Below are 19,787 nucleotides of genomic sequence, written 5' to 3' on the forward strand. Positions count from 1 at the left end.
CTTAGTCACAAATAGTTGACAATGAGAATGACTGACAATGAAAATGCCCAAATAATGATTGTACAAACTTCTAAATGATTGTGTTAAAGAAGAAATAGTCTGTAAAAGAGCTTCTAACTGTGTTGTAAGGCAATAAAAATGCATATCACATAGGGGGAACAATTGTTTTTGAACGCTCTGGATACAGATCAGATAAAATGACCTGTCTTTTCACAGCCGGCAACACCTCTGTGGTTTAGTCTCATCTTGATCTAACATTTGATATTCCCTCGGTCCACCTGAGGCAGATAGACAGCGTGGCACCACACTGCTGTGAAATCAAGATGTCTCACCTATTCAAAAACACTGTGCGGTAACACCCAGAGTCCGTTTTCCACATGCACTGTGTTTGTTGTGCTTGGAGACGTCTATCTGTGGAAACTCTGGAGAGTGTTTGGGGGAATCTTTGTGACTCAAACACTCTCACAAGACGAGATTCAAAATGATACACAGATCTAAAATGGAAGCCAGGCCTCAGAGTTTTGTGGGATTGTGGGGCAACACTGGAGTAAAAAACCCGCCAGAGCATGTCTCTGTGCACGGAGATCCAGTCAGACTTGGTGATGTGCCAGGAGCAGACAGTCGATGCAGTGGAACAGCTCAACATAAACGTGTTGGTTCATTTCTGACTTGTTTTACACAGAGTTTGGCGTGTGAAACGTCCACTGAGCAAACCAATTTCCCCTTAAACGGCTAAAAGTCCTTACGTTTCCACAACTATGTTTGTTTCTTCACCATCCTGAAAACATGCCACATTGTGCACTTGTCTCTCGCAACTTAAAGCTCACATAGAGTCGTCCTGTTGCACATATATGTTAGTTATGGAGGTCTACTTACATACATTAACTTGTTTTTATGGTCAAAAACCTCCTAGTTGCTGTAAACGAGCCGATAGAAATCCTCTTCTCTGACGCTGTTTCCCAGCCGCGATATTTCAGACTCAACTCTCTCACCCAGAAGACAGAGTCTTGTGATTGGCCAGTACCCGGAAGTGACATATTCAGCACACCCGCTCTCAGAAGCACAGCTCCCCCCTCTGGAACGGTGGATGCACTGCTCCTCATTATCAAAACATTGTTTTAACAGTGTTTAAAAATAGCTTCTTCACGACTCCCCGCCTCAGTCCCTTTGACGACCTTTGACCCAGAGTCAGACCCAGAGTCAGAAGACACTGTCGCTCGTGAAACACCTCCACAACGGACGTTATTCTTCTTCTGCGGTTTAATGTACGCAACCGGATGTGCCCGGACTAGTGCCCGGAGCAGGAGGATCTGCTGTTCAGGAGAACCGCTGTTTACGTAACCGGACCGGGTTTTTTCAGAGATCTCGCTGAGCCTGAGATTACAATAAAACACAGCGTTCAACTGTTTGTTTAGAACCTTCAGGGCTTCATAAACAAGGTAATGACGCAGATACACACTAAAAAACAGCGTTAATAGGAACTTCCGGTCTAGGTCCACTTTAAAACGCCACTGACAGAATGTGTTTAAGAACAAATGACACTAACCCTGTCGTTTAATAATAAGAATGTAAAGAAAAAACGGCACAGGCAGTTCTTTTGTTTGGAGATTTGCAGCCGGCGTTCCACACACCACAGCCTCCAGCTCCCAAACAAAAGCACCGCACTCCACCTGTATCTCAGTTTTCATGTTCGCTCGACTGTTTCGCTGAGAGACGACCAGTCTGTCCAGTTTCTCTCAGGGGGAAACTGCAGTGGGGGGAGGGGACGAGAACGAGGAGCTTGACCAGTGGAGAGTTCTAATCATTCTGCAAGCAGCTATATATATATGTTGTGTAGTGCAGCTTCAACTTAATATTGCATTCCCACTGGTCAGAAACATCCATTTAATCCTGGGGTTTTGGATGGATTTATGTATAGTGGCCGTGTTTTAATTGGCAACTACAGAGTGTATATTCAAATGGGCTTTTTTAAGTCTTCCAGTTAAAAAAAGAAGTGTCTAACATTTTTACCATTCGCCAGTGAATTTTTAGATTTTGGAACTGGAAAATTTGCCAACGTCACAAACAACCAGGCGATGACTTTGGGTGAATTCCTATTCCTTAACCCTCAATCTCAAAGATATGCATCAAAAATAAGTGCTGTCCCGATTCTCAGAAAAATTAAGTTGAGGCCAAGTTTAAGGGCTGTATCGCCCTCAATATTGAGATTGAGGATCTAACCCTAACCCTAACCCTACCCAGAATGCATTGCGTGTTTTGACGGAACTAAGATGGTGCCAAAAGCAGTGAAACGAGTACGCTACAAATGAAGTATTTTCTTTGTTAATAGAGATATAAAAATGATCTTAGTTTAGGCCCATATTATGGATTACTGACGTCATTGTTGCGTAACATTTATTTTTATTTTACCATCTTTTGTCAACTTGACGGATGACGTAAATGTGTTCTTCTTCTTCTTCTTTTTTGGAGTTGACAGACTGGACGCAGCTTTGGCGTTATTCTGCCCCCTACAGTCTGAAGACGTATGTTACGATTCCACCTGCACCTTCTCCTCAATTTTATTATTAGTGTTGTTTTTTGTGGCTGCTGCTCTTTCCCTCTCCTCTGACTCTGCAGGGGGCGTGGCTGACCCAGTTCCCAGACACCGGTGATCATTTGCACCTGCGCGGCTCCTCCTCACCTGCACCAGATGTGTAATCAGCGGGGCTTAAAGGCGGAGCCATTTCTCCTCACCGGTGTCAGATCGTTTTCAAACTTACATGGGTAAAGACATGCTGCTAGCTCTCTCGTTGTACTTACCTTACAAAGTTACTTACCCGTTCGTCTCCGCTCCAGGTCGTCACGTCTCCTGCTGGTCTTCAACTCCTTGGCTGTTCCGGTCTCCCTATTCTCCTGGGATCTCCTGTGCCACGTTCGTGAGTTGTTTCCACTCTGGATTTCCGCCGACCTGCCGAGTCACCCCCGCAGTAGCTGCAAGGACAATTTTCCTCCTATTCCTCTATCTATCCCCTATCGCTTCCTACTTTTGGGAAGTCGTTTTATGTTACACATTTTTGTAAATAAATTTATATTGTTTTGAAATAGCTTTCCGTCTCCGTCTGCTTTCGGGTCCACGCCACTAAATCATTACATAACGATCTGACCAACATGGACCCGGCGGACTTTGACGCGTGTAAGCAGGCTATTTCCGCCCAGGGCGTACTCATCGGGCGCCATAGTCAGATGCTTTCGAAGGTCTCCCTTTCACTCCGCGAACTCATGGCTAATGCTGCTAGGTCGGCTAACCCTCCCGTAGCCTCCGCCACTTCCGTGTCCGCTAGCGCGGAGCGGGTAGTTGCGGCTAGTAGCGCTAGCTTATCCACTTCCACTAGTTCGCCGCGGGAACCTTTTGTTCCCATCCCCGAACGATTCTCCGGGGAGATTGGTAAATGCACAAGCTTCCTTTTTCAATGTTCGCTAGTTTTTAGCTTACAACCACGCACCTACCCCGATGACAACGCCAGAATTGCCTTCGTGGTAAACCTATTGTCGGGGCGAGCCGCTCAGTGGGCAACGGCCACGCTATCCAACGCAGCCCCCGCTTCAGTTAGTTACTCGTCGTTCACCAGCCAGTTGTGCAAAGTTTTCGATCACTCTCTTCAGGAGTCCGATATTTCCTCAAAACTAATCAACACCAGACAGGGTAATTCATCGGTGGCTGATTTTTCTATTCAGTTCCGCATTCACGCTGCGGAGAGTTCGTGGAACGACGCGGCGCTGCGCGCTATGTTCGTTAGAAATCTGAATAGAGAAATACGCGATGAACTAGCAACACGGAACGACGCCCACGATTTAGATTCACTCATTGCCTTGTGTATCATGCTCGATAATCGCATCCGGGAGAGGGATCGAGAGAGAACGGCGAGTAGCCGGCGTGTCACTAGCCACTCACGTCCTCTCAATCCGGCTCCCATTTCTCTGCCTCCTTTTCCTACCTTTCCTGGTTCACCTGAACCGATGCAGCTGGGGCGTACTCGACTCACCTCCGCGGAGCGGATGGTGAGGGTGAGAAGCGGGACCTGTCTCTACTGCGGCGAACTGGGCCATCAACGGGCAAACTGTCCAGTACGCCCAAAAGGACTAAGCCCTCCAACACACGCAGGAGTGTTGGCAGGCGGTGCCGTTTCCCGTGCCACAAAGAGACGTGTGATCCTCCCAGGTCAACTCCGGTGGGATCAGAAGTCGATCACGCTCCCCTGTCTGGTCGATTCTGGCGCAGACGACTGTTTCCTGGACTTGGACACTGCCCTCCAGGCCGGGATCCCCACGATCCCGCTCGAGACTCCGAAGGAGATCCACGACCTCGACGGCAAGATCCTGGCCACAGTCACTCATCGCACCAGACCCATCGCCCTGGTCCTGTCCGGCAACCACCATGAGCTGCTTCAATTGTTCCTGATTCCGTCGTCTTCCTCCCCGATCGTGCTGGGTCTGCCCTGGTTGGCGCTCCACAATCCTCGGTTCGACTGGTCGTCTGGGCAACTCTCCAGCTGGAGCGTTCCATGTCACTCCCGCTGCCTCCGCTCAGCACTGCCCGCTCCTTCGACCACTCCGATTCCGGTTCCCAAGCCACCAGATCTTTCCACGATTCCGGCGGCGTACCACGACCTCGGGGAGGTGTTCTCCAAGGACCTGGCTCTCTCTCTTCCTCCCCATCGACCATACGACTGCGGCATTGACCTGCTTCCGGGGTCCACATTACCTTCCCGACGGCTGTATAATCTCTCCCAGACCGAACGCTCATGCATGGAAGAATATGTCAACCAGTCTCTGGCCGCTGGTCTCATTCGTCCCTCTTCATCCCCTGTCGGAGCCGGTTTTTTCTTTGTGCAGAAGAAGGATGGTACTCTGCGCCCTTGTATCGACTATCGTGGTCTCAATGAGATCACGGTCCATAACAAATACGCGCTGCCGCTCATGGACGCTGCCTTCAGCCCTCTGTGCAAGGCTAAAGTATTCTCCAAACTCGACCTTCGCAACGCGTACCATCTGGTTCGCATCAGAGAGGGCGATGAATGGAAGACCGCCTTCAACACGCCAATGGGACATTTTGAATACCTCGTCATGCCTTTTGGATTAACGAACGCTCCAGCAGTCTTTCAGCACCTAGTCAACGACATTCTGCGTGACATGCTGGACAAATTCCTGTTCGTGTATTTGGATGACATCCTCATCTTCTCGGAGTCCGAGCAGGAACACGTCCAGCATGTCCGCATGGTGCTGCAAAGACTGCTGGAGAACAAGCTGTATGCCAAGGCAGAGAAGTGCGTCTTCCACGCTTCATCAGTTCCTTTCCTTGGCTTCATTATCGACCAGGGTAAGCTGTCTCCAGATCCGGCCAAGATCAGCGCGGTGAGGGACTGGCCGACCCCCTCCAACCGAAAGCAGCTGCAGCGATTCCTTGGATTCGCGAACTTCTACCGGCGATTCATCCGGGACTACAGCAAGGTGGCTGGACCCCTCACTCGACTCACCTCTCCGCTGCAACCATTCTGCTGGTCCGATGACGCCGAGAATTCCTTCCAGAGACTCAAGGTACTGTTCACATCTGCACCTATCCTCTCCCACCCTGACCCTTCCCTACAGTTTGTTGTCGAGGTCGACGCCTCCGACACTGGAGTTGGGGCCGTCCTCTCGCAACGCTCGCCTGCCGACCAAAAGCTGCACCCATGCGCTTTCTTCAGCCGACGCCTTTCCCCGGCCGAGGCGAACTATGACGTGGGGAACAGGGAGCTGTTGGCGGTCGTGCTGGCACTCCAAGAGTGGCGACATTGGTTGGAAGGTGCGTCTTTTCCTTTTATCGTTTGGACAGACCATAAAAACTTATCTTATTTACGAGACGCTAAACGTCTCAACTCCAGGCAGGCACGTTGGGCCCTGTTCCTGGGGAGATTTGTTTTTACCCTTACCTTCCGACCTGGGTCAAGGAACGTTAAACCGGACGCACTATCACGACTATTCTCACCTGATCCACCTTCTCTGTCTCCCGAGCCGATCATTCCCCCAGCTTGCATCGTGGGAGCCGCTTCCTGGCCGGTGGAGGAGAGGGTTCGTCTGGCCCAAAGAGAGGAACCAGACCCAGGGGACGGTCCTCCCAATCGGCTCTTCGTCCCGGGCGCGGCACGTTCGGAGGTGTTACAGTGGGCACATGGCTCTAAGCTCACATGTCATCCCGGCCTCAATCGCACTCTCCGGTTCCTCCGCCAGCGATTTTGGTGGTCCTCCATGCCTCAGGACACTGCCGAGTTCGTCCGAGCCTGTCCCGTCTGTGCCCGAGGGAAGACCTCGAACCGCCCTCCAGCTGGTCTCCTGCAGCCACTCTCCATCCCACGTCGTCCCTGGTCCCACATTGCGGTGGACTTCGTTACCGGTCTACCACCGTCTCGCCTAAACACCACGGTCCTGACGGTGGTGGACCGGTTTTCGAAGTCCGTCCACTATATACCGCTCACCAAGCTCCCAACTGCCATCGAGACGGGGGACCTACTAGTCGAACACGTCTTCAGACTCCACGGGTTCCCGCAGGACATCGTCTCGGACAGAGGGCCTCAGTTCACCTCCCAGGTCTGGAAGGCGTTCTGCTCGGCGCTGGGGGCGTCCACCAGCCTCACGTCGGGCTATCACCCCCAGTCCAACGGCCAAACAGAACGGGCCAACCAGAGCATGGAGAGTGCCCTTCGTTGTGTCGCCGCCCGCCACCCCGCCTCCTGGAGTTCCATGCTTCCATGGGTGGAATACGCGCACAATTCTCTGGTCTCCGCATCTACCGGCATCTCTCCATTCATGGCGACCCTGGGCTACCAACCACCCCTCTTCGACTTCCAGGAGGAGGAGGTCGCCGTTCCTTCTGTCCAGACCTACCTTCGCCGGTGCCACGCGGTGTGGAGACAGGTCCGGTCATCCCTTCAACGATCTTCCATCCAGAGCCAGAGGCAGGCCAATCGCCACCGCATCCCGGCTCCAGACTATCGCCCGGGACAAAAGGTATGGCTGTCCTCTAAAGACCTTCCCCTACAGGTCGAGTCCCGGAAGTTGGCGCCTCGGTTCATTGGGCCGTTCATCATCGAGCGGATGGTCAACAAGTCCGCCGCCCGCCTGAAGCTTCCTAGAGCTCTACGAGTCCACCCGACCTTCCACGTCTCACTTCTTAAACCAGTGGAGGAGTCGGACCTGGTCCCACCCTCCAACCCTCCTCCTCCACCCAGGTTTATCGACGGGGGGGAGGCCTACACAGCCAGGCGTATCCTGGACAGCCGACGCAGGGGCCGGGGTCACCAGTACCTCGTCGACTGGAAGGGGTACGGCCCGGAGGAGAGATCTTGGGTACCACGCCATTTCATCCTGGACAAAGATTTGCTGAGGGACTTCCATCGGTCCCATCCGGATAAGCCTGGCCTAGCGCCAGGAGGCGCTCTTTGAGGGGGAGGTACTGTTACGATTCCACCTGCACCTTCTCCTCAATTTTATTATTAGTGTTGTTTTTTGTGGCTGCTGCTCTTTCCCTCTCCTCTGACTCTGCAGGGGGCGTGGCTGACCCAGTTCCCAGACACCGGTGATCATTTGCACCTGCGCGGCTCCTCCTCACCTGCACCAGATGTGTAATCAGCGGGGCTTAAAGGCGGAGCCATTTCTCCTCACCGGTGTCAGATCGTTTTCAAACTTACATGGGTAAAGACATGCTGCTAGCTCTCTCGTTGTACTTACCTTACAAAGTTACTTACCCGTTCGTCTCCGCTCCAGGTCGTCACGTCTCCTGCTGGTCTTCAACTCCTTGGCTGTTCCGGTCTCCCTATTCTCCTGGGATCTCCTGTGCCACGTTCGTGAGTTGTTTCCACTCTGGATTTCCGCCGACCTGCCGAGTCACCCCCGCAGTAGCTGCAAGGACAATTTTCCTCCTATTCCTCTATCTATCCCCTATCGCTTCCTACTTTTGGGAAGTCGTTTTATGTTACACATTTTTGTAAATAAATTTATATTGTTTTGAAATAGCTTTCCGTCTCCGTCTGCTTTCGGGTCCACGCCACTAAATCATTACAACGTATCTGCATTTAAGGGGTGTCCCATTTCTAAGTGACAAAATAACCCTCAACACTTGGTTTTGAGGCCAGTTAAGATTAAGGGTTGAGCTTGAGGGTTAAGATAGGAATTGGAATTGGCCCTTAGACCATTATCGCTAAGACGTGAGAAGAATAAGCTAATTCTCTGGCGGCTAACAGCTACTTCCATACTGCATGTGTGTGTGGTGACTACATGCTAATTCTGGCGTCATTCCTGGCAAAACACTAAGATGCGCATTCATTGTCCAGCTGTTACCGTTAGCATTAGCCTTTAATGTTTTTAGCAAACCTTACGTAGCTGACTTTACTTTTTTACAACTTTGGGCAGTGCTCAATATTTTTTATTTTAACTTACTGATCAAATTGAATCTCTTTGTCGGTCCAAAATTGAGTCTTTTGGAGTAGTTCCTGAAGTATTCTCCTACTCCTACGATATATAAGTTTATATATGAGTCAGACTATGAATTATCCAGGTAACTAGTCTGACTAACTCGACTTTAGCGGGTTTACATGATATGAAGAAAACCAAATGATTGTAGCTGTAGGTGTCCAAATAGCTAGAACAGTATAGACAACTGTTCTCCTTCTCCCTCATCATCATCATTCACTGCACCAGACTACATGTCCACTCACGGCTTATTCCTCTGTCTTTTCACTGCACACAAACAAACCCACCATTGTACACTTTAATTGCATACACTTCAAATTTGTTCATCCCGTTTGCTATCAGATAACATGATTATGGAGCCATTACTACTATGAGTGCAGGGCTTTTCCTGTTGTTAGTGGAAGTAATAGAGAGGCCAAGCATGTGTCAATAGCAGCCTGAGGCACTGATAAAATATGCAGTCGTTATTAAACCGAGGCAAGTGGCGGCGAGACTGTGAAGAAAAGCTGCCGAGCCAAAGTCAAAGAAATGGAAACTGCTTTCTCTGCATGGAGAGTCGGCATCGAAGGAATAAAAAAGAAGTTTCCAACCTCTTCGTCAGACATGTTGAAACTTCCATGAGCTCGAGAGCAGAAAATGTGAGCGTAATAAATGCTGATTGAGCTGTTTTTTTTTTATCACGGGCCTATTACACCAACATGATGAGGGTTTCACACAAGCACGTACAGAGCAGCTGTTCTCGACCACCATCAAAACGACCGCATTTACACGCCGAAAAAGTTATGCACTTATGTCAAATCCTGGCATCCACTGTTGTTGTGTTTGTTGTTGTTCTTCTTATTCTTTTAATGGAGACGCTCTTTAAATGGTAAGATGCTTTTTATAAAGCGGCCATAGTCGTAGTGTGTGTTAGCGCACGCACATGTGTGGTGTGTGTGTGTGTGTGTGTGTGTGTGTGTGGTATTTCCTATTGGAAAAAGAGAAGAGTTTTGAGAAGCCATCTGACGACTCCCCCTCTATGCAGTGGCGCCTGTAATAAAACCCAGGGCTGCGTTTGCAGTTGAGACGCCGTATTAAACTCTGCACATATCAACCCTCAAATGGACGATCATCTTAGCACGTCGACTCTCCAGAGGAGGAGCATGGATCGTACACACGACTGAGCTCAGCTGGAAGTGCAGCGAACCAATAAAAGTCTTCATAAATTTAGAGTTTTGCGTTTGCCTGAAATACTAAAAATGTCAAACGTTGGCGTGTCGTTTCAGTTTAAAAATGCATTTGCATTCTTTAACATCTAATTTAACTGTAAGGAAGTTAAAGTGTTGTGATGTCACTGCAGCAACATGAGGTCTAATCACATATTAAGTGGTGCTGGTGGCTTTTCTATCACACTCAACCATTTTCTTTATTCTCACTGTTAAAACATGGACCGTTATATGAACAACAACGCTGAAATAATTCATTCCAATTCATGGATCGAGTGAAAATTGGTTAGAATATAAATGTATATAAAAACTTGTATATAAAGTATATAAAGTTGTAATCAATAAATCAATTTCCAGGTTCTTAAATGTATAATTTTTGCTGCTTGGAGAAAAAAGTGACATCAACAAATGACCTTGGATTTCCAGGAAAAAAAGAACGATTAAGCAAAAATAACCTTTTATTATATGCTTATTTTAGGAGCATTTATTGCTTGTAATTCTTATAAAGATGTCATGAATAAGTACTTTTATCACTAGGTTTACATCCTTATAAAACCCAATCAGACCTGGAATCTCCAGGTCATCTGTTGAGCCCCTGAACCCTGAACACTGACAGAAGGCTTTAGCAGCGCTGGGATTTACCTCCTCTATAAATTCCAGGGAAATTGTTCAATTAATTAGGATGATCACGACTTAATTAGCACCAGCTGCAGGGTTACTGCCGTTTGTTTTTACTTGGAGCTGCAAGGTCAAAGAAGTCGTGGAGAGCTGCCGCTCTGTCTGACTGACTGTTTGAATAAGTGCTATTCGATACCCTGAGGTCTTTTTTTCTCTCTTTTACTGCCCTCACAGCTCAGAGAAACTGAGCGAGGGAGAGAAATTCTGGAAAAATGTTCCACTGAGGAAAAAAAAAAAAAGAATCTCACCACAGCAACTAATATGAAGACAGGAGGCAGCAGCCAACAGCAGCAGAGTGAACAAGTGTGAAATTCACTCTCCTCTACTCTGTTTATACACAGTTTTTAGCATATTTGAAACTCAGTGTGTTTCTTGGTCAGCAGATGCACTATATTGTACTTTTGGCCAATATCCCATATATTGTGAAATTTACATAGTATGTTGCCTACTTGTGTTACAGCAGATGTAAATATACTAAGCCAATATCTAGCGTTAATATCGTACGTCCCTACCCACAATCCTTAATGTTCCATTAATGTGGAAACATGAGTTTGGGCTTCAGGAAGGTTATTCAACCGTAAATGAGCTATGACGAGAACCGCTTTGACTGTTGCCTTTTACTCGTCAAACAAATGCAAACAAATCCTACAAATCTGTACATTTATTTTCAGGGGCTTTTATTACGTCACAATAGTTCATAATCTAAATAATGATGGTTGAGTTCCATTTAGTTTTTAAATATAAATATATATATATATAAATAATAAATAAATATTATTATTATTAATTAATAATTATAATAATAGCATAATTCTTTATTATTTATTTCCTTCAGAAAACATTAGCTTTAGTACAAGGTCAGACGCCAAAGACGGCCACTGCTAATAGCAGCGTTAGCAATGTTTGCTAAAGCTAGTAAATGTCTGTGTGACATTACTGAAGCACTTTTCTTTATAATTAGCCTACTTGTGCTTTTGTTACCAAACGACACCAAAAACACCATCGGCTATCTTCACCGTCGCATTTGAATTGTAGTCATTTGCTCTTGATTTACATTGATATAATGTCACAGTTAAGGCAGCTAATGCTAATTAGCATGGCTATGGGACAAACCGTATACGTCCTGGTTTGTTTTATCATAACAATAACATAACATCAATAATGTATCATTGCATTAAACTTATTCTGTGACTTCATTCTCTGCACACTAACAATCCAACCTGGAGCGCATTAGCTTTTAAACTAAACACCATCCTAACATCAAATCAAGAAAATACTGGAACTCTTCATTTTATTACTTGGACACTTTGCAGATGTGAAAGATGAGCATGCAACAATGAACAAGGCAGCCATTCACACAGGTGTTTTTATATATATATAATACAAATAATCTGCAGTCGGATCATTTGCATCCTCCACTAATGCAGCATGAAGCTGAGGTGTTGACTTAAATAAAGAGGCCACCCTGTGTCTGTCTCCCTCTGATGACACTCGTAGCTGGAGGTGACAGCCGAGCACGAAAAGTGCAAACAAACAGTGGATGAGCGCTGACTGCAGGCTCTGTGGCTGCCTCACAGTGATCGTGTCAGGGCTTGACACCAGGAATACACCTCACCTCGCCAGGAGAACCACTCATTCTTCCACAACAGCTTCGCGTTGCTTGGTTTTGGAGAGCGCCACGGAAAACAAACAACATTTCTGAGGCTTCACTCACTAATATTCTCGAGAAGCGCGTTGCACAACGATGTTTGCACGACGAAAGATTGGGATTAAATATCACGTGGAATTCCTCAAACTCAGAGAACATCTGGCTTCTTTGAAGTTATAGCTTTCAAACGTCTCAGTTCAGCCACAAACAAAAACTGGACTATGAAATCCTTCCATTACAGCGTACGAATCAACAAATATGGACTTTTGTCACTTTTACATGACATGATTTTTTTTCTTCTCTGCAGCATCACGTCACTGCTTTTAGTTTAAAAATACACCAACGGCAGCAAAAGCTTTTCCATTTCTGTTGATGGCGTTTGTCTGTGTGCACGTGACCCGTCTGGGGCTTTCTGCCATGTCTCTGACTGCTGCCCCGTCTGGGAACCAGCTCAGCTAAAAGAGTCGCTTTCTCTCTCTCGAGGGAATGACGGGGGAGGAACAACCTCCCAGCTCACAACGACAGAGGATTAGCATCCAGAGCCGGCCCAGACTCTCAGGAGAAATAAAGGTTTTACTCACAGTATGAGCGTGGTGATGTTTGAAGCATTAGGGCCCAGGTCAGGTATCGCCTCCAGTTCATTGTGGTTCAGCTTTCTGTGAACAATTAGATAAAAAGAAATGATTAAAAAAAATAAAAACATTTAAGATGCTGTCATTGCTGTAGAGCAGGGGTTCTCAAAGTTGTGATACCTGAGGTCCAATTTAGGAACCCAACATTGGACTGAGGGCCTACTATACTATTGTCTTTCAAAATTTTACAATTTTTGGGGAAAAGTTTTTGGTCCAAAATTTGACAAAAGGTTGTACAACGTCGTCCCAAATTTGACAATTTTTTTCATAAAAGAACTTGGTCCAAAATTTGACAAAAATGACATATATGCTGTCCCAAATTTGGTCCAAAATTTGGTCCAAAATTTGACAAAAACGTCATACTATACTATGTCGTTCAAAATTGTACAATTTTTGGGGAAAAATTTAAATGCCAAAATTTGACAAAAAAGTCATACTATATTGTCTCACTATGTCATCCAAAATTTGATGACAGTAAATACAGTTGTACAGTTTACACTTATTGGTCTGTATCCAGTAACGTCCAATAAACATTTAATAAGCTTAGTCGCTCCTGGATTAAAACTATCAACTGTAATTCATTGCGGGGCCGCCAGAAATGTCTCTGCGGGCCGCCATTGGCCCCCGGGCCGCACTTTGAGAACCAATGCTCTAGAGAAAGTGCCGAGAACACAGAAGAACACACTTACACTTCAGTTAAATGTTGTAGTTTGGAAAACAAACTGCTGTGGAGCACCTGCAATTTGTTATGGCTCAGGTCCCTGTGAGAGGAAAAAAAAACAGAAAAACACGCTGAAATAAGGGAAAAGTATACGCTCTGCACTGTGTTTGCTTCACTCGCTGCACAACTTCCACTGAGGTTTGCACAGCAAACATAATTACACACAAATTCTCAGTGTTACTTTGCCTAAGTTCACACTGTGGATCAAAGAAACTCTGCTGTCATTAAACTGCAAAAACGTTATCAAGGCGGGGGGTGATGAGATGAAATGGTCTGTTCTGTATAATATAAACAAAGATAAGATTTATTAGTTACATCAAAGACGACTTGAGAATAAGACTAAAAGCTTCAGATTACGTCGAGTCACCATGACGTCTAAACAGGGTTTTTAAACTACACATAACTCCATTATCAACCTCTGAAAACAGCATTTCCAGATTCTTCAATGCCTTCCTGAGAAGCACCAGAGCTGCTCTTTCTGAACTATAACGTGGAAGCAACAGAAACAGAATCCAAAACAAACTGCGTTCACATTCAAGACCAAAAAAGGCTATTTTAGGGTCTGGAGTTAAAGGTCTGGTGTTGGTTTTTCATGACACGACGGTGCCAAAACAGCTAAGCTTCATATCCAGGGCCTGAGCTGAGGAGGAGCAGGGCCAAAGCAGACAAGCTGATAAGTTATTGAGCGCTGGAATTTGTTTGTGTAGAAACGAGGCTGAAACCTGACGAAGGAGCTGGATCAAAAAGTGCTTCGGTGGAGCTTTCAACTGCATGAGGCTCCATCCAGACCTCACAGCTAAAACTATTAAAATATGCCTTTTTTTACATAGTTGAACGCATCATCTTCATGCTCTATGTGCATTTTTTAGTATTTTACAGATCAATTAAAGGGATAGTTCAGGGTTTTGAAGTGAGGGATTGACATGTTGATGTCTGCTGTGTCTGTGGGAACCAACTTAAAGGTGCATTATGTAATAAATGATAAAATCCTCCTAATATGTCACAGAGACTCAGGAATAATGTTCATATAACAAACTGAACTCACCAACAACAACAGTACAGACAAAATATTTGCATTAAAACATTTATTTTGCAGACTGTAAATCATGTTTATGTTTTGAAATCATGTTTTGGCGTCATGTGGCGCCACCTACCGCCGTCTACCAATCATTGCAGTCAGTAGAGTCTCAGCTGCCGAGCAACCACGGGTTGAACCAGTTACATCATAAAACCAAACCTAAAAGACCTCGGTATTTTGAATTTGAATGTAGTAACTGTTTTTGTCCACATTCTTACATATGGCGCCTTTAAGTCTACAGTATCTTGTGAACATGTTCTGCTTCATCTCTGTATCATCAGCATATTTCGCCTAGAAACTGACATTTGTAAATATGCTCACTCTCGTGCACCAAAGTCCACAGAGAAAATCAACTTTCTTGGCGCACAGTGACACGGGAATTGCTTTATAAACTTTTATCACTTAGGTCATATGTGTAAAATGTTGTGATGTGTAAAACCTCACATTTTCTCTATGGACTTTGTTGCAGAACCAGAGCATTTGACAAACTAATACGGAGAAAAAGCAGCAAACTCTCACTTTAAAGGGTTTGAATCAGCATAAAATCAACATTATTTTGTACACAAGGGTGTTTTTGTTATGTTTTGGACAGTATGCAATTAGCTTTGGTCTAGAGCTGAAACGATTAATCGATTATTAATCGATGACTAAATTAATCGCCAACTATTTTGATAATCCATAATCGGTTTGAAGCTTTTTTTCATGATTAAAACAAGATTTCTGATTGTTTCAGCTTCTTAAATGTGAATATTTTCTTGCTCCATAAAACAAAGAAATCATTAAAAATTAATCATTTTGGTTTGTGGACAAATGAAGACTTTGGAGAACATCATAATTCAGCTTTGACAAACACTGATCAACGTTTTTTAACATTTTCTGACATTTTCTGAACCAAACGAAAATGTCGATTAATCGTTTATGAAAATAAGCGTTAGCTGCAGCTCTACTTTGGTCTCTGTGTCTGACAGAGGTCGTCCTGACTGCAGCTCACTGAGGGCGAGCGTCTCATTTCTGCCTGTTTTTTGAAAATGAGCCTGAAAACTCTCTGGCAAACAGAGCCTTGTGCTCCATAAAGTGTTGGAGTTATTGACGCTGCTGTGCACGATCAACGCTGTGGTGCCAGACACTTTTTTTTCCCCTCCCTTTCTTTACACCCCTTACTCCCCCTCCCCTCCTCCTTACCTCCCTCATCTGGAATCCATCAAGGAGCTCTGGGAAGAGGGGAAGAACCTAACAACTGCTAATGCATTCACAATGCCAGGAAAAGCGAGAGGGACGCCTTTCATATATCTGAAACACCCCTGTCCAATGTTCTGGGGCCTGTTTTTGTTCTTCGGTGGAAAGTTTCATGAAACACTCGAGCAGAGTTTTACTCGACTTGCTGAAGCTCAGCAGCCACTTTCTCCTCCTCCTCTTCCCAGGTCCTCTGTGATGATGTTGTTGTTGTTGTAGTTCCAGCACTAGGGGCCATAGGGGAGAGGTATCCTATCATACGCGCTAGATAAACCCTGAGTAGCCCCGACACTTCCACTTCCCTCACAAAGCAGCGGCAGATAACGCAGCGTTCTGCTGCAGACAGACTTCAGCCTCTATCTGCTGCTGCTGCTGCTGTGAGAAGGTTCTCTGCACCACGTTCTTATCAGACACTGAAAAGTGAATGAATGACCTTCCTCTTAAGGTTATGAGAGCTGTCACCGATGCTTTAGATGATGATAACAATGGAAACGGCACCATTTCTTTCACACATTTACATTAAAACAGATGGATTCACTTGTTTCTGCGTGTTTCCCAAAGAGTGTCGCTTTTGAAAGGAAGAATTTGAAACTGTTGCATCCTATTCAGGACTATGAGCTCAAAGTCAAGGCCCGGGGGCCAGATGTGGTCCGCCACGTCATTTTATGTGGCCTGCGAGTGATTAATTGGTCTTAAAAATCTGTGTTAAAATAGGTCTATGCTTACTTTAAGGCGTGCGTTGACCATAAACTATATTTCCCACAATGTATGGCGATTGCGTTACCCGCAAAGTAACGGCACCGCCACTAGATCGCAGTGTATCATTGTATATGCATCATGCAACGAGTGAAATAAGTAATACATCCAGAAAGTTATTTATCAATATGTTACAGAGTAGTTACCTTTATTTTGCATTATATTTAGTTACATTTATTCCGTATGACGGTTACATCTGGACCTTTGAGTTTAACCATGATGCTGATGTGACCCTCAGTGAAAATGAGCTAAAACATACATTTCCTTGCATCATTTTTATAACGGATTAGCCAAAATGATCCTCATACAGACAGATGAAAATGTAAAATCCGTTGCAATGCAGAAATCCTATACAAAGTCAATGTATACTAAAAATATAAATACAAATCAGAGTCATGTTGTTTATTTCCTCTTTATGGGAGAAGAATATGTAACTTTTAATATTTATTAAAAAGGTCTAAAATGAGAGTATCGCACTGATATCGTGCCAACCCTACATTTTGTACATCTTAGCATTTCCTGGTCAAATACATGTAATGTACATGTCACATGTATTTAAGTTTTAAAACAAGCTACTTTACAAAAGCTCCTAAATGACTGCTGGAGTCTTTTTAACTGAGTTTAGTGAGTGAACAAAACAAAAATCCCTCCAAAATGGTTTTACAATAAAGAAAGTCAGATCTGTCATTAATGCACATAAAGTGTTTAAGTTAAAAAGAGGGCGAGCATTTAATCTTAATCCTGTTTCTCCCTCCAACAACTTCCTTGATATTCCCGGTTTAATCCGTCTCCTTTGTGCTCCTCTCTCTCTTTCTTTCTCCTTCCCCCCCTCTTTTTTCCTTTTTTTTCCCCTCTGCGAGTTTGTTTCAAACTAATCCTCCACGCTCCTCCTTAATCAGGACCATCTCTGGCTCCGCAGTTGCTAATTCAGCAGAAATAATGGGGTGCTGGAAAACAAAGAGTCGGGTGGTTTGAGGGGTTTAAGATGTGCTGGAGAGCAACTCGTAAAAATTACCATGCCAGAGTGAAAAGAATGTTTTCCCCCATGTGGAACTATTTCTTTTTCCCTTTTTTTAAAGGGGGGGGTTTGAATATGAGGCTGAGTCTATTTTCTCTGGCAGCGTTGAGTTTCCAGAGCAGCACATTTTACAGTCTAAACTCAAACGTCTTCAAGCAGACACAGAGTGTCGAGCACCACGAGATCCTAACACAGGACGATAAAAATCAAGTGCTCCTGCTTAACGCGAGCCAATAAAACCAGAGTAACAATAATGATCTGCAAAGTAGAACACACAGAAGAACATGTTTGGTTCGTCTGCTTCTGGACAAACTCAGCCGTGGAGTCGTAGAGATTAGAGTGATTAGGAAATCACAATTTGACCAAGTGGAATGTCCAAATTCAAAGACACACGCAATTATTCGATTACAATAAAAATGCAGAAATGGTGCAGCTCTGATGTCGGCGTTCAGTGAGGAAACATTCCTACGTCTGATTTACGCGTTTACGGCTGTGAAGGCCTCCAGGTTGTTGACATTTAAATCTAAACACACACCACGTCCATATTGTTGTAACCACACTGTCAAACCATTATTATGCTAACAATATGGCTAACGGTGTTGTAATAACTACTACAAATACTCCAAATACACCTCATTTCAGTGTAATACCTGCAGAGGGAGACTTCAGTATGACTGACACATCTCAAAGGCTGAATTCTTGAATTGCTTTATGTCAACGTTAGATAGAACTCTTGCTTTGTTATCGTTGCAAATGTTTTCTGGTTTTTTTTTTCATAGTAAAACTCTTGTTTTGAATCTATAACACGTCAATTACAGTAGTTTTCCCTCGACTGTTCAGGCCTCACACTGATTCTCAAACTGTTTATACCAAGAAGCACCTGAGAAAACACTGAGCTCTCACAGTAACTCTGTCATCACCCACGTTAAAATACAGCCCTGTAAACAGGCCGAGCAAAGAACCTTGCGTACCACTGGAGGCACACAAACCACAGTTTGAGAACCATGTTTGCAGCACAACAGTGAGTGGCCTTTTTGTTCATGCTGCTGCAGGAAACTATGACATTATAAGATGTTTAAGGACACATTTGGCTAATTAATGCCAAGGTGTTCAGGAGGAAATGTGAGGTTGTTTTTAAGACAAGTGGGAAAAGTTAGAAGATTTCTTGGTCTTGGTTCAGTTCAAGTGAAGCAGAGAAACTCAAACTGCGCAGTTTGAGTTTCCAGGCTGATCCAGATGCGCCAAAATCCCCATGAAATCAAAGCAAAGGCGAACCAAGTGTTTTTACGCGAGTAATAATAACACAGGCGTCTGTGTGTGTGTGTGTGTGTGTGTGTGTGTGTGTGTGTGTGCGCGTGTGTGTGTGTGGTTTACGAGCCATTCCCGTTTTCACTAGGACAGGAATGTGGATCATCCCATCCGTGCTGAGCGAGATCAGATCCACTGGGAAAAACCAAGTTTAGTGGAACTGATCCACATGCGCATCTTCCATTCAACAATATTAATAATAATAATATTAATAATAAAGAATAAAGGACTCACAGCTGAACCGTCCACTCCGGGATCGCGTCTGGAATGTGGCCCCTTCTGATCCGGCTGCAGTCCACGAGCTCCCCGAAACACGCGCATGGAGCGGGACACGTCCGTGGATCAGTGGCTCCACATCCACGCTGCTGCGTCCAAACGAGCAGGAAAAACGCGCACAACTTTGCGCCAACGCCGCTGAGCTTCGTGGAGGGACGCATCGTCCTCTCCTCTGAGAGGGAGATTCTGGAGCTGATCTTTCAATCCAAACACAGAGAAATCCTGATTCTGTTGCGTCTGAGGGGAAAATAAAATCACCTCAGCAGATCCTTAAATCCACTCCCGAGTGTCGGTGATGATGGAAACAAAAACCTCCTTCTGGAATTCGCCCATTCTGTGGAGGAACTTTAGCGCCGCGTTCTGTTTCTGCTTCTTCTTCTTCTTCTTCTTCTTCTTGTTGGAGAAACTTGTGCTGTGGAGACTCCGCGCACAGCAGCGTGAGCGCACAGCAGAGGTATGTGGGGGAGGAGACACGTGCAGCAGGGGCTCATGGGAAATGGAGTTCATGTTATTAACACACTGGTGCTTTAACATTAGGAGAATAAAGTCATAACTTTACGAGATCTTAACTTTAGAATCAAATTTCGCGATAAAATCGTAACATTAGGAGAATAAATTTGTAAAATTGCGAGAATAAAGTTGTAACATTAGGAGAATAAAGTCGTAAAGTTACAAGAATAAAGTTGTAAAGTTAGGAGAATAAAGTCGCAATGTTACGAGGTCGTAACATTAGAATAAAGTCGTAATAAA

The 19,787-nt window shown here is 45.1% G+C and overlaps 1 protein-coding gene across 1 annotated transcript in view; it reads right to left on the reverse strand.

The window, feature by feature from the left end:
* The window catches only part of lrig3 (leucine-rich repeats and immunoglobulin-like domains 3), a gene marked incomplete at both ends in the record, with an annotated part of 32,008 nt that extends 12,464 nt beyond the window's left edge, over positions 1-19,544 (reverse strand). The window contains 4 exons of the mRNA XM_083902411.1: positions 12,597-12,671; positions 13,337-13,408; positions 18,996-19,234; positions 19,350-19,544. Of these exons, the coding sequence (XP_083758537.1) occupies positions 12,597-12,671; positions 13,337-13,408; positions 18,996-19,234; positions 19,350-19,544 (581 nt within the window). The remainder of the gene's footprint in view (positions 1-12,596; positions 12,672-13,336; positions 13,409-18,995; positions 19,235-19,349) is intronic.
* Between the last annotated feature and the right edge of the window lie 243 nt (positions 19,545-19,787).

The sequence above is a fragment of the Microchirus variegatus genome, assembly GCF_963457635.1.
Source record: "Microchirus variegatus genome assembly, chromosome: 16".
Classification (NCBI taxonomy): domain Eukaryota; kingdom Metazoa; phylum Chordata; class Actinopteri; order Pleuronectiformes; family Soleidae; genus Microchirus; species Microchirus variegatus.